The sequence below is a fragment of the Thermobia domestica genome, chromosome 10 (genome assembly GCF_964235325.1).
Source record: "Thermobia domestica chromosome 10, izTheDome1.hap1.1, whole genome shotgun sequence".
In the NCBI taxonomy this organism is placed as follows: domain Eukaryota; kingdom Metazoa; phylum Arthropoda; class Insecta; order Zygentoma; family Lepismatidae; genus Thermobia; species Thermobia domestica.
In genome coordinates, this window is record NC_137463.1 from 21833402 (window position 1) to 21856930 (window position 23529).

At 34.7% G+C, this 23529-nt stretch overlaps 1 protein-coding gene across 1 annotated transcript in view; it reads right to left on the reverse strand.

The window, feature by feature from the left end:
* LOC145662362 (ionotropic receptor 75a-like) overlaps positions 1-23529 on the reverse strand; it is a 42840-nt gene that overhangs the window by 13924 nt on the left and 5387 nt on the right. The window contains exons 3-5 of the mRNA XM_081727875.1: positions 18144-18314; positions 13273-13505; positions 9144-9355 (exon numbers count right to left, since the gene is read on the reverse strand). Of these exons, the coding sequence (XP_081584001.1) occupies positions 9144-9355; positions 13273-13505; positions 18144-18314 (616 nt within the window). The remainder of the gene's footprint in view (positions 1-9143; positions 9356-13272; positions 13506-18143; positions 18315-23529) is intronic.

Genomic DNA, 23529 nt, shown 5'->3' on the forward strand with positions numbered 1-23529 from the left:
ACATACTTGAAAACGTGTTGGCTTGTATGAACGGAGAATGTACTTATATATATTTCATAACTGTTAATATTTTCTTCAATTGTATCAATATTTAATCTGTATTTTTCGATACAATTTTGATAGTTCATTTTTTTATTTGTGTTTTCTAAATAAAATAAGAAAAGATAATATACTGATTTTCCGTTTAAAATAACCTGATATTGAATTACCTATGAAACGGTATATTTCTAGTGCAGTTCGTAAGTGTATTATTAATATATTTGAATTTAATGTTAAGTTTATACAGATTCATAATCTTTAGCCATAGATTTGATAATACACCAGTTAATTTCTTATGATAGAGAAAATAGGTCTAACAACTCTAACCCCTTAAATACTTTATATAGTTGTCCTGGATCTAATATCCAGCGGCCCAGAACGGCGTCCATCGAGACACGTTACAAACATTTCGTTCCGAATGCCAAATTCTTTTATAGGAAGAAATTAGGAGGTAAAAATAGAGGGGTTGGTATGTTCAACTGTTCAAATGCTGAATTAGGTGGAAAGAATATTAGTAGGTTGTGTCATTTTTGTAAAACTTTAGTGAACACCCTGTATATATTTATTAAGGAAATAGCAAATCTAAAATTTAAGGTCAATGAATGTAAGGAGTCTATCGCTTATCCTAAAGAAAGGTAGTTCATACAGACATTACTTTGGTTTAAGAATAATAATTTTCTTTAGCCTTGTAATTTTCTTGGAAAATATGGGGGAAAGAAATCAGTCGCAGTTGGTATTAAATGGATTTGAAAATGGAAATGCAGGGGTAGTCATTCCTCCCAATGCTAGGGTGCGATTGGATCTTTAATATTTAGAAACTGAAAGTGAGTCAAGGTCAAGGCATTCCTCGTCAGTACATGAAATCAGCGAGACACGTGAATTATGTTCGAACGCTAGTGATAACAAGCAAGCTAGCTGCAATAGGTATGTCACGTGATAGCTCACAAAAGCTTTTGTCTGTAGAAAGTGATAGTGGAGGAAGTCTTGTTACCAATCCGTTTATTGACCTGGTGGTTACAGATGATTGCAAGAAATACGAAGAAAATGAAAGTAAGAATCCTTTTGTAGTTGATAATTCATATGAAGCTACCAATTTAAATACTGGGAAAGATCCCTTAATAAACAGTTTTATGCCTTTCCATATTAGGACTGATAAATTAAATAGTAGTATTACAGGTAACTTATTTAATGAGAAAATTCAATCAATACCCAGTACTGATGGAACAAATGATCTTAATTTATTTCAATTTCTATTAGCAGTACATAAAATTATGAAATTAAAAATTTTTCCAGTCGAGTCAGTTTTAGTTGCTGCGCTAAGTAAAGCGGAAGGGAGGTTGAATCAGGAGTTGATTGCTTTGTATGAAATGTCACATGACTGGAGGTTTATTTCTAATTATTTGTTTACAAAATTAGTTACACCTTTAGGAAAGCGAGAACTCTTAAATCGGTATGTAAGAGTAATACAGAAGCCTAGAGAAAATTTACTAGATTTTGTAAACAATATATGCGATGCATATGAAATATGTTATTTTACTGTGAATGGGAATAACTCTAGTGAATTAATTAGTTTAATAATGGATGGGATGCAGCCGCAAATTAGGTTTGATATTTATAAGTACCGATACCCAGTATCAATGGAGGGACTAATGGGAGACATTATTGAGTATGAGAAACATCAGCGGAACTTAGAATCGTATAATGCACTGGTGAGAAACTCCGATACTAGTGAAACTCGGAAAAAGAAAATTGAGTGCTATTTTTGTGGCGGAAAGCATCGTGTTGCTAACTGTAGGGCTCACAAACAATATCTAGTGAATAAGCAGTTGGTGAAAATGAATATGAACTTAAACTCGGACGGACGCTTTGCAGATCTTAGTGACCGGTTAGAGGGAACTACTCAGATGTCGGGGTCGGAAGATCAAATCCGGAGCATTCATAGTGGTGTTAGTGCCTCCAATAAACATTTACCCATTAATTTAAATAATAATGAAAGACGTTTTGCAGGTGATCCGTCAAGGTTGGGGTGGTCCGAGAAACAAAAAAGTGAAGGTAATGATAAAGTGTTGACTCTAATGAAGGGGTCCGGGATTCGATCCCATGGGGGAGGTAGAAGTCATGGACGTAAGGGAGTACAATTAGAACAACACGAAGTGGTCCCAAAAGCAATACCAGTTAATGCGAAAGTGAAAGATAGTAATACGCGTGACCAACAGCGCGGAGACTTTGGTTTCAGTGGCGGTTATGGAGGGAACAGCTATAAAAGTAAAAAACACATATTTAAAAGAAATGAAAATAGATTTTGTCGTGATTCTCAACAAGGAGAGATAGGAGACAGAAGATTTTCGTATTATGAAACTAAATATAGTGATAATAAAAATAAAATAAAAAATCAAAATGCCAATTCTTGTGGAACTTTGACTGCAGCATTGGTGGATGCTTTTGTGTTGGGACAAAACATAAGAGGTGGTTTGGACACATGTTCTACGGAGTCACTAATAAACAAACAAAGGTTTATTAATTGGAATAAACAGTTAAAATACCCAATTAAGATAATTAATGAAAAATTCGTAGGAGTTGGGGTTGAAAAACAAAAGTTGACGTTAGATCAGTGTGTGATCATTCCAATTACGTTCAGATACCGTGTTTACAGAATGAAGTTTTTCTTAGTGAGTGACTTAGAACCAGTGTTCATAGTTGGGATAAATGAACTTAAAACTCTAAAAGCGAACATCGACTTAGTGAACAATAAGTTGTTTCTCCCTTTGGAAGGTGCTTATGTACAATTAAACTTTACTTTAAACACCCTCCCCCCTAATTTGAAAACAGAAACTCGTCCGGGTGATTTATTTTGCAGTGAAGCGGCCGGAAACACATCCAAGCTATTCTTGCGTGAGTCGGACACTGATGGACAGTCAACCAGTCAGATAATGGTATCGGAGAGAGAGGGGTATCTCAGTGGTCCAGTTCATGGGATTTGCAGTGTTGCCAGTGCAGTTAATCCTATTGAAAGCAGTTCTAATACCCATATGGAGCAAATGGCTTGTCCGTTGAGGGTGGATCCAGATGTACTTGAGGCAAACCCAGACTTACAAGGGTACGTTGATGAGATTTATAATAAATATCCTAAGGTTTTTGCATCGCAGGTTGGAAAAATAAAAGATTTTGAGTATAAAATACAGCTTAACGACTACACTCCTATACGTAAGAAAGCTTATCCATTATCTCGGAGTTCGCAAAGAGAAATGGATAAAATATTAGATGAAATGTTAGAAGCAGATTTAATTCAGCCCAGCAATAGCGACTATGCTTTTCCATGCTTCCTAGTGAACAATAATGACGGATCCAAGAGGTTAATTGTTAATTATTCGGATCTTAATCGTCATTTGTATTTGAACACACAGTTCACTCCTAGGATTGAAGATATATTGGCAGAATTATCAGATGGAAAAGTATTTAGTCATCTGGATATTTTAAAGGCTTATTTAACAATTCCTTTAACAAAAGAAAGTAGACACCTTACTGCCTTTCTTACGCATAGGGGATTGTATGAATATAAGGTCTTACCTTTTGGTTTGGCTGCAGGTAGCCATGTTTTGTCTAAAATCTTGACTGACTTGTTATATCCATTGAAGGACGAAGGGGTTCAATGGTACATGGATGACCTCATATTTTAAAGTCTAGATGTCGATTCCCATAAGACACTATTGGAAAAAGTGTTAGGATTACTTGAAGAAAAAGGTTTAACTTTGTCAACTAAGAAATGTACTTTCTTTTCCAATAAGATTTCTTACTTAGGTTATATTATAGAAAATGGGAAAATGTATATGGATCCTTCAAGATTAGAGGTCATAAGAAAACTACCTGCACCAAAAACTAAAAAGGGTTTAATATCTTTGTGTTGTTTCTTACAATATTATGCTAAATTTGTACCGCAATTCCATGAAGTCATGGAACCAATTGAACGTTTACGTGGGGCTTCAGCAGAATTTGTCTGGGGAGCGGAACAGCAGAAAGCTCTCGACGATGTAAAAGAGTTATTTGTCAACCATGTTATGTTGAAACTTCCAGATTTAAGTAAGAAATTTATAGTCAATACTGACAGCTCTCTAAAGAGTTTAGGCGGGGTCCTCCAACAGTACGATGAGAATAATAACTTAGTTCCCGTTGCATTTTACAGTCGGCGTTTAAAGAAACACGACTTTAACAAACCTATTTATATTGGAAATGTTAGCTGCAATCGAAACCATGGAACGTTTCAGTACCTACTTACATAATCCTTTCGAACTTAGGATGGATCATTCTGGTTTAGTATATGCTATGAGAAATATGAGGAGGGTCAAGCGATATGGATCGCTATTGTATAGACTCTTTGCTTTTAACTTTAAAGTAAAATCTATAGCCTCGAATATGAATATTTCAGCCGATTTCATATCTAGATTATATGATCATAACAATTTTGAAGAAATGGAAACCGAACCATCACATGTGGAACAGGTTAATAATTATTGCTTAATAAACATCTGGAACATGCCTTATGCTAATATTTCCATAAAAGAACATCAACTCAAAGATCCAGAGTTAGCTAATATTATAAAAGATATAAGAGCTAGGAAAGAGGTTGAAGGTTATAAAATAATTCAAGGAATTCTTTGTAAAAAGACAAAAGCAATTAGGAATCCCTATAAGGTTTGTTTACCGAAGGAGTTAGTTCCCAGCATTATTGAATTCTTTCATACACAAATTTTACCAGGTTCTCATGCTAGCATTAATAAGACAATAGCTAAGATCTGTGCTAGATTTACTTGGAGAGGTATCCTAGAAGACATAAGAGAATACGTATCTACTTGTGTAGATTGTCAATTAAATAAAAGTCATAACAGAAAACAATCAGGTAAATTAATATCACAGTATGAAAACATTGTTAACGGACTCTGGGCTGTAGACTTGCTAGGTCCTTTGGTAGAGAGTAAGTCGGGACGATACTGTCTAATTGTAGTAGACTCTTTTTCAAAAAGAGTATTCTTAGAACCGATAAAGGTCTTATCTACACAAAGTGTAATAAACAAATTGTACAAATTGATGTGTAGAAATGATTTTATATTCAGTATATGTCATGACAATCACTCAATCTTCACCTCAGCGAAGTTTAAAGATTTTATATATGCTAACGGGATTAAAGATATTAGTATCTCACCATATCACGCGGCATCTAATCCCAGTGAAAGATACGTGGCTACAATTAAAAATTCCTTAAAAATATATTTTGGTAATAAACAGAGTTCGTGGGACAAAGGACTATGGGAAATAGAATTTTCCGTTAATAATGCGGTTCACGAAGAAACTAAAGATAGTCCCATGGACCTAGTTTTCAATTATAACGTTTGCAATCCTCTAGATGTTAAGTGGAAAATAAGTACTATGAATTTAACTCAAAAGGATCCAAACTTGTGGAATAGAGCATTAGAAAATCTAGATAAAGCCTGGAAACGTAAAAAGAAATTGTATGATCTAAGACGAGTAGAAACAGACTATAGGATTGGCGATAAAGTATTAATTAAGTCACAGGTTTTGTCTTCATTGAAAGAAAAGAGAACTAAATCATTATGTGCAAAATGGCTTGGGCCCTATCAGATCGAGAGTTTCTTAGGTAGAAATACTATTAGAGTTGTAAACGTTAATAATCCTAGGGACATACGTAAAAGCCACGTTAGTTTAACTAAAAAATACAGAGAGCCTAGAAATAATGCATCGTAAATATTGGCTTAATTGGAAATAGGTAATAATCTAGTCAGCATAAAGCAAAAAAAAAAAAAAAAAAAATCTAGTCAGTTTATAAGCACTTATTCAATAAATTCCATCTAGTCAGCTATTTAGATAAATGTAATGTTAGATAAAATTATTTATTTAAAAAAAAAGTTTTTAATGTTTTTTCTAATGCATGTTTTTATCAGTATTCCAGATCTGGATGTCCTTATGTCTATGTATTGAGAATTGTTTGTACGAATTGTCATTGTCCAATGTCCTACAAGGAGATTTTAATGGAAACCGAGAATAACAGATATATGGAAGCTTCCAAAGATTATTCCAAAGATGGTACCAAAGATTATTCCAAATATTATTTCAAAGGTTATTCGAAAAATAGTTCTAAAGATTGTTCCTATGATGGATGGAAAATAATGGTGCTATGCCAGATGAGTACAATGGATAATAAAATTTTTTTAAATTAAATATATGTAAGATTAATAGAATATTGTTACCTCCTGATATTCATATTAAAATATAAGGTATAAATGAGTATTTTAAGAACATCTAAAGAGTATATAATGTAAATTTATGAATAGATAGACAACATTAGTAATAGCTATTTAATTTTAACTAACTTAGAGTGGTTGATAGATTGTTAGTGGTGTGTTAGAATTTTTTCGGGGGAATTTTTTTTCTTAAGTTTCGTTTAAATTTTTATTTTGTATGTAATGAATTTTAGTGAGTGTGATAGGTTAGTTAGAATTAGTAGTTAGTAGTGTAGTGTAAAAGTAAGTTATAAGTTTAACCTACTAATAATAACTTATGCTATCTATTCATAATTAAGGTCGAAATGGAATATCTTAATATGGTTAAATTAATTAAATAAAAAGTTGCCTCAACTTTTTATATGCCGGGAGGGCGATATTTGTTGCGTGTGATAACTTTTATCACACTTTATTTTGGTTATATATAAAAAAAAAAGAAAGAGAAATAATGTTATCCTAGAGGTTATGTTAAACTTCCGAACACTCGGCATATGCAGCGCCTCTAGAGGAAAACTATAGAACTATTGAGTTTCGAATGAGCTGCGGGTTACCTAAGCGGCCATTCGGAACGAAATGTAAAACTGGGCACATCGAAATTATACTGGTTCTATTACATATATTTAAATTTAATCGGAATACGGTAATTCATCAAAAGTTTCAAGTGATTTACTATTCGAGTTGTCTAAAAGTGTTAAAGTTCTCATGAAGTTAATCAAGTGTTATATAATATTATAATTTATATAAATCTGTAATTGGTGTCGAATTGTGTGATTATTTGATGGAATTCAGAGGCAATATTGTGAAATACTCCTCCAGGCTGGTATTTAACAAGGCAAAATAGTGAAATTGTCTAATGGTGAGTGTTATACTTTTTCAATTTAAATACAAGTAATTTATTCAATTTATCACATTGTGAGATATATTTAATTATTCTAAATACTTATTGAATTTAAGGAGGAATTTAAAATCTATTAGTTATCCACGATTTAATGTATTATAGTATTAATCAAGTAGAGTCAGTTAATATATCCTATTGACATACTTGAAAACGTGTTGGCTTGTATGAACGGAGAATGTACTTATATATATTTCATAACTGTTAATATTTTCTTCAATTGTATCAATATTTAATCTGTATTTTTCGATACAATTTTGATAGTTCATTTTTTTATTTGTGTTTTCTAAATAAAATAAGAAAAGATAATATACTGATTTTCCGTTTAAAATAACCTGATATTGAATTACCTATGAAACGGTATATTTCTAGTGCAGTTCGTAAGTGTATTATTAATATATTTGAATTTAATGTTAAGTTTATACAGATTCATAATCTTTAGCCATAGATTTGATAATACACCAGTTAATTTCTTATGATAGAGAAAATAGGTCTAACAACTCTAACCCCTTAAATACTTTATATAGTTGTCCTGGATCTAATATCCAGCGGCCCAGAACGGCGTCCATCGAGACACGTTACAGCGTACAGCATTTTCAATATCGAGGCGGGCCCAATATCGTCCACCATTTAGTTGTTTCATCACCTTGCAGATAAAGTCAAAATAACACAGTGGCCAATTCGATGAATACACTGGATGTCCCAGTTCTCCCATCTCTATCTGTGTAGTAGTTACCGTACTCAAGCTGCCGGTAGATTTGCATTTGTATATAATTGCATTGTGCAGTAGATCTAGACACATCTCCCTAACAACACATCGTAGATGTCGCTGCAAGAAGTCTTTGTAATACGCTAATGTGACTGTGGTGTCACGAGGAACGAAGTGACATACAAGTATTCCCCTTGTGTCATATGACACCATCACCATCAATAGTGTGAGCGAGGGATTCTGTTGAAACTTCTGTCTATGTGGTGATCCTGGATGTTTCCACTCTGTGGACTGCAATTTCAACTCAAGTTAATACGTCTTGGCCCAGAATTCATCTATGGCGATGGCTTTGAAAAGAAATTGTTTGCCTTCATTCTCATATCCTGCCTAGTTTTGAACCTCCGAGAAAGCACACGGAACCCATTTCGATGCAACTTTACATAGGTTCAAATCTTGCATCAAAATTTTATGAATGGTGTGCCTCTCAATCCCAGGTTACGTCCCCAACATTACGCAGTGTCCATCGTTTCTCGTTCTCCAACAAATGTTCCAATACGGCACGTAACGCATCAGTCCATACACTCAGAGGCTTGCCTGACCGTTCCGTGTCGCTGGTTGCTTGGTGTTCTCACTGAAAAGTTGCTACCAGATTGTGACGGTTAGATATGACAGAGCATTATTCTCTAACACTTCTACCAATTCTTGGTGATACTCACTTGATGTTTCTCTCCCAGAGAACGGTCACTTTGATGTATGATCACTGTTTCACTTTTATTTTACACCACGGCTGATTCGCAACTATTTTCCCAACGCTGTGCTCATCCAGCACAACACACAGAGCAATCTATTGACCAGATGATAAAATACTGGTGTCAGGCTTCCTTCCGCAGTTTACATTTGCATATGGTAAAACATTACCGAGTTACCGTGACGTATCTTGAGGGTTTATCATCATGAGAAGTGTTTTTGTAACATTTGCATTAATACATGTGTATGTCACATAGTTGCTTGGGTTTCCTTTGATGATTCCTAGCAAGTAAATATTTATTACGGATACTCTTTTAGTTGTATATAACATATTTTCAGTACAGTTTTCGATTGTCGAAATATTACTGGTTGACATAACTTACTCCTCAAACTTAACTCTCGCGTTCATAGGAAATTTGCGACTCTTCTCTCAAAACAGAATAAGATGTGAAGTTCTTACCACAAAATAATCTCGATTGTAACCTATATCCTCAATGCCCACTTCTAGTGTGCTGTCTATAAGATCTCGTAAGGTTTTGATAGTCTTCGCGGGAGGCAGAAGCAGAAGACGTACAATACTTGCCGAGTAGAAGGTATACAGGAAGACGCCAAACACAAATACTACCCAAAACACAATGCGCCCAGGGACTTCTCTTAAATCTCTTGAAGAACCTGTAAATACAATAACGTTCAAAAAATAACTTTTTAAAGATTCATTCATCGCTTTTACATATTTTACATATTTACATAAGATGGAGTGGTTCAAATCATACTTGTACAATCGTAAACAAATCGTGGAAATTCTTCATATGGACGAAACAACTAAAACTATGAGCAAAATAAACTCAAATGAACAAATAAATAGAAAAGGTGTTCCATAAGGGTCAGTTCTAGGACCTGTACTTTCCTCTGTATCCTAACGATTTATCCTTAAATATGGATAAAGGTAATATACTCCTTTTTGCTGATGATACAGCAGTAATTGTAACTGAAAAAGACAGAGATAGGTTGCAAGAAGCCATTGATCGTACAACATACCAACTTATGTATTGGTCTTCTGCAAGTAAATTAAATCTAAATGTAGATAAAACAAAGTGTGTTTTCTACCACTTATCTCACAGAACATCACATCGACTACGGCAGGCATCCATAAATAATGAAATATGTACATTTACTAATACTGTAAAAATTTTAGGTATGTATTCAGATGATAATTTTTCATGGCAAGAACCCGTAGAGAAACAAAGCAAAAATTAGCACAGGCTATGTACATAATACGAACTCTAGCCCCAAAACTGAATCTACAATCAATTCTGTCTCCATACTATGCCATATTCTATTCTCATATTAAATATGGAATTGCTTCCGGAGATCTTCGCTGAAGCTTCAGAGTATATTCAAACAACAAAAATGTGTCATTACAATCATTACGAAATCACAGAAAGGCACCAGCTGTAGGAAACTATTTGAATCATTGAATATGACGATAGTTCCTTCTTTGTACATATTTGAACTTCTCAAAATTACTTGGGATCATTTGGATAATATTAAAAGAGATGGTGATACTCACAACTACCTTACGCGTAGAAAAGATATAACTTATCTACTGTGTATCATAGAACATCTGCATACGGAAAATCACATATCCATACGGGTGTAAAATTGTATAACAAAATACTTGTATATATAAAAAAAATCATGAAAAGAGTTTCTTTGTCAACTCAGTGCGCAAACTGCTATTAAAAAACACATTTTATAGTGTAAATGAATATCTTAGCAGAACATTTTGAAACTTCCAAAAATAATTAAATTCCAATTGTATATAACAGATGGTAAATACAAATATACAGTAATTAAAATAGTAATCAAATATATATATATATATATATATATATATATATATATATATATATATATATATATATATATATATATATATATATATATATATAATTGTTATATAGATTGTGGAATTGGTTTTGCCTATATCTATTTTCACAAGTTGAATACAAGAGCACTGTATTTGTTCTAACAAGGAAGGGTCACGCAGTGGCTCCGCTGAGATCCGAACGAGACAATTGTGTTTGCATTTGATATGTTATAATTAGACGAATCCCAAAGTTATACGTGCCACCGGGCGGAATATCGTGAGTTACAACATATTTTGTAATATAAAAGCTACAAAGCTGGCAGAATAGTTTGAACCGAGTCATTTGTTCGGAAACAGTTGGGTAAATGGAAAACTCGGACAATACGTATCTAATCATTTTCAACGACAAACATTTTTGGGGTAAAAACTTTGTCCCAGGGTCCCCCACAGGGTCCCAGACGGGGTCCAACTCAAAATTTTCAAATGGCAAGGGGGGTTAAGTGGCACATCATTTGAAAGCTGTTGTAAAATGAAAAAAATGCAGCAAGTCTCGACTCTCTACAACAACCCTGTGCAAAATGGCGATGTGTCAAAGTGTAAACGAAAACTTAATTGAAAAGTCCATGGTCACCCCTATAAATTGGAAACGGTAAGACAAATGTGAAAACAGGAAAGGATGTGTGGCATTATTTTCAAAGTACAACGATTAAAGTGAAAACGTCTTGTCCCAGGGTCCCCACATGGTCCCAGGTGGGGTCCAATAAAAAGTTTCAAATGGCAAGAGAGGTAGGACATCGTTTGAAAGCTGTTGTTAAGTGAAAGAAGACGGAGCGCATCTCGACTTTCTACGACAACCCTGTCCAAAATTGCGGTGGGTCAAAATGTAAACAAAAGCTTAATTGAAAATCTATTGCCACCTTGAATCCAAGAGGGCCGCTTCAAACCTATGTTATTCATAGTAGAAATCTAAATCTCTATTTTTCTCTATTATATATTTATAAATAATAGGAAGACTAAAGAACAATTGAATTTCGATTCACTTCAACTATTATTTCATTCGGTAACAACACATATATATTTTGTTCTTAATGCACGTTCCTCACGGTTCTCTGGACATTATTTACTTGAATATAACGAATATGCGATGAACACACAACTCTGATTTTCTACTCATGCTGCTAAACAAAAGTTGAATACCTTCGGGTATTTTTCTAATTTTGTCATACGTAGTTCATACAGAAAGAACTTGGTGCACCAGTAGGTCGGGGGCTCTATTGTAACGTATTCGTGATAGTTACATTTGTATGTCATTCGTTGGTTTGATCGCAATACTTCAAGCAATACCAAATATACCAAAAAAAAAAAAAAAAAAAATCATTTGCAAGATTGGCGAGTAGTATCAAACATGTGTAAGTCATTTCAGTACATCGAGCTGTGTCAAACTTTGTTGGTTTTGTCACAGTATTCCAAGAAATAACATATTTATATACAAACTCATTTTTCACGCTGGCAGCCACATTGGATTACAGATATTTTGTGGATATCTACTATTAACCATAAACGTTCGCTTCTCCAACACCAGTGGTGTGAGCTGGATATGCGTTCGATACATAGTGCGGCATTTTGAACTCAGGATGTTGCGTTTTTGAACATTTTGCATATTTTAGTCACTTACTAATCAACATTAATGCCAAATTTGTTTTCGTAGCTTCAGCAGTTTGGTACGCTTATCCTTTCGATATAGGTTTGAAGCGGCCCTCTTGGATTCAAGGTGGCAATAGATTTTCAATTAAGCTTTTGTTTACATTTTGACCCACCGCAATTTTGGACAGGGTTGTCGTAGAAAGTCGAGATGCTCTCCGTCTTCTTTTACTTAACAACAGCTTTCAAACGATGTCCTACCTCTCTTGCCATTTGAAACTTTTTAGTTGGACCCCACCTGGGACCATGTGGGGACCCTGGGACAAGACGTTTTCACTTTAATCGTTGTACTTTGAAAATAATGCCACACATCCTTTCCTGTTTTCACATTTGTTTTACCGTTTCCGATTTATAGGGGTGACCATGGACTTTTCAATTAAGTTTTCGTGTACACTTTGACACATCGCCTTTTTGCACAGGGTTGTTGTAGAGAGTCGAGACTTGCTGCAATTTTTTTCATTTTACAACAGCTTTCAAATGATGTGCCACTTAACCCCCCTTGCCATTTGAAAATTTTGAGTTGGACCCCGTCTGGGACCCTGCGGGGGCCTTGGGACAAAGTTTTTACCCCAAAAATGTTTGTCTTTGAAAATGATGGGATACGTGTTGGCCGAGTTTTCCACTTACTCAACCGTTTTCGAAGAAATGACTCGGTTCAAACTATTATGCCAGGTAAATTTTTTTGTAGTTCTTACATTACAAAATATGTTATAACTCACGATATTCCGCTCGGTGGCACGTATAACTTGGGAATCACCTAGTTATAACATATCAAATGGAAACACAATTGTCTCGTTCGGATCTCAGCGGAGTCACTGAGTGACCCTTCCTTGTAAGTATGGTACCGAATTTATGTACTGACGAATTCTATACCATTTTGTACAAATGTACATGGAACATGGTCCACAGAACGATTAATAAATGACTAATCTAATCTAAATCTAACCGTTTTTCTTTGCAGAGTTCATAGGCGTAAAACGAATAATGTAAGTGTGACTGGGTCTCGATAAGTACTCACCCTGTTGACATACCGCTCCTGTAACCAACACTATGGCGCCACTCCACGAACATTCTACTAAGTTGGGTACATATTCCGTCTGTCGTTTGTGGTCAAACCACGTGGTGAGACGTAGTGTAGATATTGTCAAAATGAGAAGCACCAATATTGTGATCCACACAGATGGTTCGAATGGACTAATAAACACATTACGCATTGTTGATACGTCTGGATGTCGAAATATAAAGCACGGCCTAAGAAGAGAAAAGTTTGGAAGGAAATGTTATCAAGAAAATTTTTAACCTCAGAAGAAACAACAGAAAAAGGTTTAAACAAACAAGTAAATGTTTACAATTACCTAAATAGAGAAGTCTGAATCAAATTCTTCAAACTGGTTTTTAACCATTCTTTCATACGTTTACACAATCAGTTTCTACGGCTATGGTACTTATTAGGTTGGTAAGAATGAAATGTCTGTCCCAAGTGCGTAATTTTAAAAGACAAAAATAAATAAAAATAAAAAAAATAAAATAAAAAACGACATTACGTTATTAACCAAAATAGTTGCCGTCTGAAACCATGTATATTTGACATTCCTCAGCCAACGATTGGATTCTGTGGCAAAAGAAATTTCGAGTTTAGATGTGAAGAAGTCCTCAATAACACATAGCACCGTCCAATCATCCGGGAATGTCTTCCCTCCCAAAAAGTGCTCGAGATGTCGAAAGAGATGGTAGTTGCTGAGCGAAGCGTTAGGAGAATACAGTGAATGAGACGGGATTTCATTCTACAACTTATGGAGAATCTGTGACGTTCTTTGAGCAAATATCGCGCATGCATTGTCATGTGACATGACAACTTGGACATTTCTGGATGTTTACGGTCAAAGTTATGGTGCATTTCATGGAGTTCTGCAGTAGTGGTTTCGTCCCAACAGAGAAAGACATTATGGATCTACTTCACTATAGATTACCATATCAGAAATCATTCTTGTCACAGATATATATATATATATATATATATATATATATATATATATATATATATATATATATATATATATATATATATATATATATATATATATATAAAACCTTTGTATGTATTATTTTAATTATATAAACAGTTAGTTATAAATTTGATACATTCAATCAATAAAAAATATCTATTATATTCTTAACGTAGTAGTATGAAGCATTACATTAAGGATTGTAAGTATTATTCATACTGGTAGAAAAGCATGCGTACAAAATTATTAATATACTATCTATACAAAAAGTACGAACTTCGAAATAGTTTAAACAGTATGTACTGAACTTCACTTGAGGAAATAAATAGATACATTTTCTCAGAGGGTATATGGGTGTTCAATGCCCAAAGGATTCACAGCCAATTTCCAAAGTTGTGAGAGAAAGGCATACAGTTTGAACGGTCCATTTAATACATAGATAAGTTTTGTTTAAAACCCTATAAGATTTATTTACATTATATGAACAGTAATCGTTTAAACACTGATAGGAGCTTCAGATGGAGATCTTAAATACGAATTATGTCCAAAATCACCAATAGAGGGCCTGTATCCCTTATGCATTTAATGTCCATACAAAGTGCACCTTTCACACAATGGTGACTTTTTTTTTTTTTCAAAATCTTTCTCTGACAAATTATGAGTATAACATAAGTAATTTTCTATAGCCAATAAGTGTAAATCTCGGTAAATCTCTTCACATTGTAATAAGTAATTTTCACAAATATGTTACTAAAAGATACTAGAAAGAGACATACTTCAAATGACAGTTAGCCACAACATTTGTAATTTCAGTGTGAAAAAGATAAATGTGGCTAATCATTTTTGTTTTTACACGAAGTGCTTTAACAAAAGAGACACTGACCAAAGCTTAAAACTTTACTTTATTTTAAATTATAATTTGTAACTGTTTCGGATATCTAGCATATCCTTCTTCAGACACGATCGAAATTAATGAAAATACAGACATATATATAAATGTTGTTATAACAGAGTTTAAATTCTTTTCTCAGGACAAGGAATCGCTCTTCGATTTTCCCAAACAGAAGAAAAAGACAACACTATGGGAGATTCAACTCTTATCGCTGTGCATCACAATATAAGTAGTATTCAATTATAGCTATTCACTAATTAACGAAATGAACATCGGGAAATTCCTTTTTGTGCCTTCTACAAACTGCGATGAACAGCAAGTAATGCAACTTACAATTAGCGATGATATAACCAACGAAGTTAAAACATTGACTTCGTTTTCTTCCATTCCTTATAAGGGACTCTCGCAACGACTATAGACTCTATGTATGTTCAGTTGAGATCCATAGCTGTTCTCTCCGTTATATGTATACTCGTTTGAAGCTCTTAGCTCCACTTCCAAGAATTCCGTCTAGCAAAAGTTTATTTCTAAAAATTTTAACTGCATGTACGAAGGAAAATAAAATGTTCTATGAGCTATGGAACGTTGATACCATTAAAATTCTGTATATAGAAATAATTTACATAGAAATAAATCTAGTTCTGCTTTCTTCCTTCGATTTGTTCCAAAATTTTATCTCATAGCTCATGTATCAAAATTCCACTTGTTTACTTCATTAATTTTGCACTTCTTTGTTTCTTCATCCACTGTGCTTCCTTCCATTTCCTTATTATCGTCCTTTTTTCTCTTTCCAGTCCTTACACACTTTCCCAATCCATCTCACGACCTGTATCTTTTAACGTGTTTATAAATAGCATTATTCTCTTTCTTAAACCTCATATCATTCCTGTTTTTTTTTCATTCTTTCCTTAAGTTTCTTCTCTATTTCCCCAATGTATTTCATATCACAATCCTTACTTCTAATTTTATACACTACACCTTCAGCTTCTTTATATATGTCTTCCTTCTACTCCCCGTCTTTTTAACCAAATTCAGAATTTTCCGTCCTTTTTTATACATCTTTACTCCACCTCTTCTTAATTAGCTCTTCAGTACTTCCGTCCAGGCCCGTATCCAGGGAGTCTAGGGGCCACCCCCTTAAATTTTTGCTGCTCCCCTAAAATTTTCACGGTAGGATTGCAAACGAACTATAATATGGTTGGATAGCCCCCCCCCTACATTTTTGGGCTGGCTACCGGCCTGCTTCCGTCTACTCTCCAATGCTCTCTATTCCGTGCCGTTTCTTTACCTCTCTTCTTCTTCCCTTCCTTCTTTTCTCTCCTATTCTGTTTTCCCTTAATTTCTCTTTGTTGTAACCTTTCCTCTCCAGTAGGCTTTGAATCTTCTCTATATCCTCCTTCCTTCTCTTCATCACAATCTATTTCCTCTATTCTTCTCTCCATATTCTTTACGAAGTTTCTTCCGTGCTATTATCTACATCACTCCTTCCATAACAGTAAATCCCTGCTATGCATTCTTTCCCATAGCATCTTGTAGTAAATCAATCATCTTTTCTCTCTATTGTCAAGTACAGGAAGTTTATAACAGTGTTCTTTTCCATTTCCGTTTCCAACTTTATCCCTTTCTCTTCATTTTCAATCCTCCTTCCGAAGTTTTCTTATTGCATTGTTGTTCCTTTCCATAGTTCCAAACAGTCATCCACGTACCTGCAAAACATCATTAGGTTCTTTTCATCTTCTTCTATCACTTTCTGCTCCTATCTGTTCATCACTAGTTCTGACAACACTTGACTTAATCTTGAATTTTTACTTAATCCTTCTTTAATCAGTTTTTCCCTATTGTACAATAATTATTGGCCACAACGCTTTCACTATTTTATCTTTCTTCCCATCTCTTATTTTCCTCCGTTTTATTTCTTTTTCTGTTACCTTCACCATGTAGTCCCTCTTAATACTGGGAAATATTGCCTTAACATCAACACTAAACATAAATATATTCTCTCTCCTATTCCCTATTCGATCTATTATTCTTTTCATTTCTGTATTCTTTACTTTGCGTCTCTTAGCCCAGCCATATTTCTTCTGCTACTTTCCTTAATTCTTCTTCTAACGGTTTCAGATAGTTCCTCCTACACTCCAACATTGAACTTAATCTCTTCTTTATAAATCTTGGGGAAGCCTTAGGCCAAGAGAGTTGCAGAAGACATTATCTGTTTAATATTCTGTCCCAGAACAAGCAAACTGGTTTATTACCGGGACTTTCACTCCAGTATTTCTAACAGTAAGACATATTCCCCGGAATCGATTCACATTATTCCTTATCTGAATTTTCAAGAAGGTTCGGTTTTACTGCTCGCATTCTATGAGCTTAATTATTAGACTGTTGATCAATGTTTTTAATTTTTTTTTAATGTTTATCTTTCAGTTTCCTTTCCCTTCAGCTGAGACTCTTCTCTTCTTTTTTCTTTCTTTCTTCAGACGCCAAAGTTTTGGAGGCCCACATACCAAGAACTGGGGGATCATATTACAACCCTCGCTGTAATAAAACTGGAATATTCATAATCAATCTTTCAACTTTCATAGTATCTACACAAAAATAATTTTTTGAACATGCTTTATCCATTGTAATATATTGTCATGATTAAGCACTATAATTAAAAGCGAAACACTTACCTTTTAAGAGATTTTCAGATCGAGGAAACAAAAACAATGCGTTCATTCGCGATCTACAAAGCACAACTGAATAAGAGCGCTCTCTAGTGGGAAAAGGCATTACTAAACTAACAGTTCAAGTCAATACCACCAGGCTGAGAGCGCTGTATGAAAAACTATTGAGGCGGCTCATAACACCACCTTTACCTATACTACTACTACTACTACTACTACTACTACTACTACTACTACTACTACTACTACTACTACTACTACTACTACTACTACTAATAATAATAATATGTGCAGAATATATGTTGGGTTGAATCAAATTGTTTACCTGAATTTCCACGTGGGCACTGTGTAATCTGCTGCTTTTAGCCTGCTTCTCCAAATCATAGCTGAAGTACCACCAAGGTCTATTTCATGTCGTTGTAACATTCCTATCTCACCATCAAATGATACATTGTCAATGAGATAGCCCCAGGATTTTGTTGTACGAATAGTCATTCTGTAAATGAAATTTAAACAAGAAATTCTTTTCCAAATACTGAATGCTGACATAAAATTAGCTGTCATAGCTATAGACAGCATTTTATGGAATATTAACATATAAAAATGTACACAAATATGAAATACAAATCGTTAAAAATACGTATGAAAGTTTAATATGTACTAGCAGGGGCTCTCCATTCCCCTCAGGGGCTTGGATGCAACCCCCAAATTTACCATTCGTCCTCTAAATTTGGCTTAACCCACCAACATTTACTTTTATTACCCCAACTGAAACTCTCTCCCATTGTGCCACGGAATATTCTCATAGGCGCAACCTGTGGGCCAAAACTCGTCTGAGGGCACTCCATATCAACTAGCAAAAGAGTAAACTTCGACTTGCTTTTTTTTTTTTTTTTTTTTTTTTTTTTTTTTTTTTTTTTACAGAAGTGCCCATAGTGCTTACCATTTCTCATCTATTGTTTTGGACTCATAAAAACTAAGAGAAGTCTACAACATACCACAAACTTTATTGACTTTGGTCCCACGCTATTTGGGAACTCTCGTTTCACGCTTTACACGCGCAGGGTTACACGATTAAAAAAAAAAGAAAAAAATAGAAAGTGCCAACAACTATCAAACAACCGATCAGTGCCTTTTATTACATAAACTTGCAAGAACAAGAAAAACTCCTATAAGTGGAATTTAATTTATAACACATATCCATTACATGGCTAAATAAATGGTTACTAGGGCCCGGAAGTTGAGATAAAATCTTTTTTTTTTTTTTTTTTTTTTTTTTTTTTACCAATGTCCGAAGACGAGGCTTAACATAATATGTTTATTTTGGGTCATTGTAGGCCAGAAAATGGTGGGTTTTATTTGTCCTTTTTTGCATTTTTCGGCGTTTTTTTGTTTTGTTTATTGGTCTTTTTTTAAAAGCTTTTCATAGTCTTAACGTCTTTTTTTGCACTTCGTCTTTCGACAATAAATTTACTGGTCATTAACTCGAATCACCATTCTTTAGTAAAGAAAATTCAAAAGATAATACATTCTTCAACGACTGGACTGATAAGACCAGATCTGCAACAATCACAAGTCCGATAAGTAGGCGTAACAATATCCTCCAGCAAGGGGCGGGGAAGGTGAGGGTGGGCAAGTTTTATTATTTTAGTTTGTACTTCAGTTTGTGGAAGAAGGACAGACCGTTAACATACCAGAAGTTTATATTTCTTGAGTATTATATTCATTAAATATGTAATTCTGATTAAGCTGAGTCTTATTTTTACGTCTTTTTTTTCCAGTTTTTAGGTCCTTTTTTAATATATTTTAGGTCTTTTTATAGGTCCTCATTTGGCAATTTTTAGGTCTTCAAATTCCGAGCCCAAATGATTACAATGTTGGAAATCAAAAACCAATAGATCTAAAGCGTAAAATTCTCAATGAACGTATGCTGCCTGTTTTGGCGTATGGGTTAGGGACGTGGACACTAACAAAATTAGATATTCAATGAAGTTAAATCTTTTAGTTTAACGTCTCACGATTATGCCTGTTAGACTAAGAAGACGATGGTTAAAGTGGGAGGAAACGGGAGTACTGCGAGAAAACCCACCGACACGATGTTGTCCACCACAAATTTATTTGGCCAGAAATCGAACTAGGGTCCCCACGCATTAGAGGTAAGCACTCTACTATTGAGCCATCTTGCTCCCGATTAGATATTCACGGTATCCAGCCTACAAGACAAAGAATGGAAAGATGTTTGCTAGAAATCACCCACAAAGATAAGAAAAGTACCATATGGATTAAGCAGCGATAGAAGTACGGATATTATCATGAAAAAAAAAAAGTATTGAAATGGCAATGGGCTCAACATCTTTCAAGAAGAAATTATGGTCGATATCAGTGGTCGAAGTGAGACGGTATGCGATGGTAGGCCATACCGCCTCTGGTTTTTCAGTGATGAAGGCATACCATCTCTTGTTTTTCAATGACCAAAACATACCATCACTGAAGAGTGGATGCTAAATACGCTAAATACTTTTAATAAATCCATTTTTATACACAGTAATTGACGAATAGCTCTCCACCTAAAAACGTTTTACTTCTTATGCAGAAACAATTTCTAGGTTGACAACAGCAACATTTTTGTTATCTTTTCCCTACTTTTTGTTTTTAAAATGATAGGTCTTCAAAGCAGTTCATCTATTTTATATTTTGATGTGTCATATTGGATTATTGCTTTCTTTTGTATGCATGTGTGATTGTGTTCTTGCCTCAATGCATATAAACAGAGTTGGCGTGGGTCAATGAAAAATTGACCCACGACCCACTGACCCACGACCCACTGACCCACCACCCACCGTGACCACCACCCACCATGAACTGTGACCTACTCTGACTCACCAAAATCCATCGTCATCAACTCTGAATACGATCCACGGCCTCTTCTGTACTGACTAAAGAGTTTACACTTGTAATAAAACAAGACTGTGAAATTGTCACCAATCGGAGTTTGAATTTCTAGTCAATCGCTCAAGCACTACTCTGTTACAATAACGGTGGATCTGACTTTTACGATATAATATGGTAAAGTGTTTGTCGGTGAGGATATTGAAACAGTCCGAGGTGGGGGGAAATTAGGGTGTGCCTAAGATATACTTGTACTAAGAGAGTATTCTTGCAAGTGTTAATTTCTGAACGCATTCCAAAAGAAACTTCTATTAGCAGGAAAATACCCCTGTACAATATGGAAAAGGCTATGGTTTCTCAGTTCACAGTATTTTTCTCACAAAAGACTTGAAAAATCAGTTTTTCATAGTGTATAAAGGTGCTCGGGTACCCTATGTGAGAGCATCTCCATAAAGTATGCTCATAATTGTAATTTGTGTAATCACTAAAACACCACTTTAAATTTAAGTTACAAATATGCATAATTGCAATTATTATGAATATTTATTCAAAGTAGTTTACCTTAAAGCAAAGAAGAGACTTACTAAAAATTAGGTACAAAGTTGAATAACACAAATAAGCCATTAGTAGTACAAGTATATATTTTCCATAACTCGTAATTTTCCATCTTAAAACAAATCTGAAATCGGATTTATTTCCTGTTGGTAACTTTTTCTCGGTAAATCATCCGCAGCGGAATGATGTCCATCCTTCAGACAAGAAATAACTAGCTCGTCTACTTTGAGCTTGTCTAGCGGTGGGTCATTAACATTGATGAACAACAAGTTAGACAATGTTTGAGCACTTAATCAATTTCTAATATCAGTCATCTGTAAATTCATAAGGGAAAATCCCCGTTCGCACTCTGTCGTGGAAATTGATAATACTTCTACCCGATTTCTGCAACTCCTTATCGTTTGAAATACTCAGCAAGAAGTATCATCTCTCTATCATCATACAAATCTTTTCCTATCGACCATGTCAGTTGGCAATGTCGACTCATGGAGAACAGAAACTTCATCTACCACGCCATCTTGTGAATAAATTATCAATTAAAGCCTGATAAACTGATGATTTCTTATTTGTTTATAAATTTAATCTTTGCAATTACACATGAAGGTTTGATGCCATTACCAATTTCCCTCCCCCGTCTAGAAAGCGAAAGGAAACGAGGTTTCTGGAAAGTGTTCACAGGTGAATGGGAATTTCCCTCCTTCTTCCCCTTCAATTACCACGTTGATGTTTGCAATGTGCCAAATTACGGTGAATTTCAATTAAATTATCATAGTATAATTATTTCCTTGTTGAATTATCGATACTTTTCAGTGGAAAAAGGATGAAATTTGAAAGTTCCAAATGAAGGTAAGTATACCAACGTAAAAGGAAAAAAAGTAAAATTTTCCATACAATTATGCGTAAAATCCAAACTTAAAATTTCCGTATAATTAAGCTTACAGTACAAATTTTATGTCTATTTTTCTCACAACTTTATGGGCTGATTGCCCTGTGCTGTAAGCGCTCCATATAATAAACATAAGCTTCAGCAATTATTATAGTAGAAAGCAATGGATATATGAAGCCAAGCACTGTATTTTTTGTTTCTGATTTTTTTCTTAAATAACATCGATCGTTTTCGATCATTTTTACAAACCAACTCACTACCAATTTTCCATATATAGAAAGTGCCCCCCCCCCCTAAACAATTTAAAAAAATGCTAGGACACATTCTGTTTATTTTCAATAAAGAGTTAATACACTGAATTTCAGCTCCGTAAGTTTAACGGCGTGCGAGATATTATTTTTTTTTCGCAAAAATTCGGATCCACACTACCTCCTTAGGATATTATACATTATAATGAAAGCAATATAACATCCCAGTTTGGATTAACGCCTAACTATATACCAAAAGTAATTTCATTTGACTTTGCAATTTGACCGTGATGATTAGGCACACATAGTTACATTCGATTTTTCATATAATAATTTATATATTACAGTGATTCAAAAATATGTTTTTTTTTTCAGTAGTTAGCTCCTCTTAAAAACTCACAGGTCTCCAAAGCCAAATAGTAGTATAAGCCCTATTGCTATTATTACAATTACAAATATCAATATCCAAAAGTGCCTGAAGTTCCTTTTTCACTTGGTTAGATAAACTCGCCTCAGGTAAGTAGACAGAAATAAATGGAAAAGGAAGGAAAATGAAGGTCTTGAAAGTAAAACAAAGACAAATTTACCAGTCTTCAGAAGATACTGTCTACAATGCAGTAAGCAGAGTGGGTCGGTATATCATAACTGAGTCGGTGGGTCGCAGTGGGTCACTGTGGGTGGTGGGTCGCAGTGAGTCACTGTGGGTGGTGGGTCATGGTGGGTTGTGGGTCGCAGTGGGTCACGGTGGTTGGTCGGTCACAGTGGGTCACATGCTGTTGACCCACGACCCACTCAAAATACTTGACCCATTTAACCCACTGACCCACCGACCCACTCCATCTCTGCATATAAATAGCGTGTTTTTAGCGTTGGCGAATTTAGATGTTGTCTGCTGTGGGGTCGGAACTTCCGGGAGTTTTCCTCTAGAAAATTGTTAATATCCTCATTCGGTTTCTGAGCATTTTCGTGTATAATTCTCTATAATACAGCATAAGGGGATACTTTTTTTATTTTTTCAGAAGGTTGTTGGCGGGGAATCAAAGTTTCTCCATATCTACTCCCCCCGATACTATGGGGAAGCTCTTCAATGGTTTTCAGTCATTATGTAAATAGAAATGCAGTCTTTTAGGCAA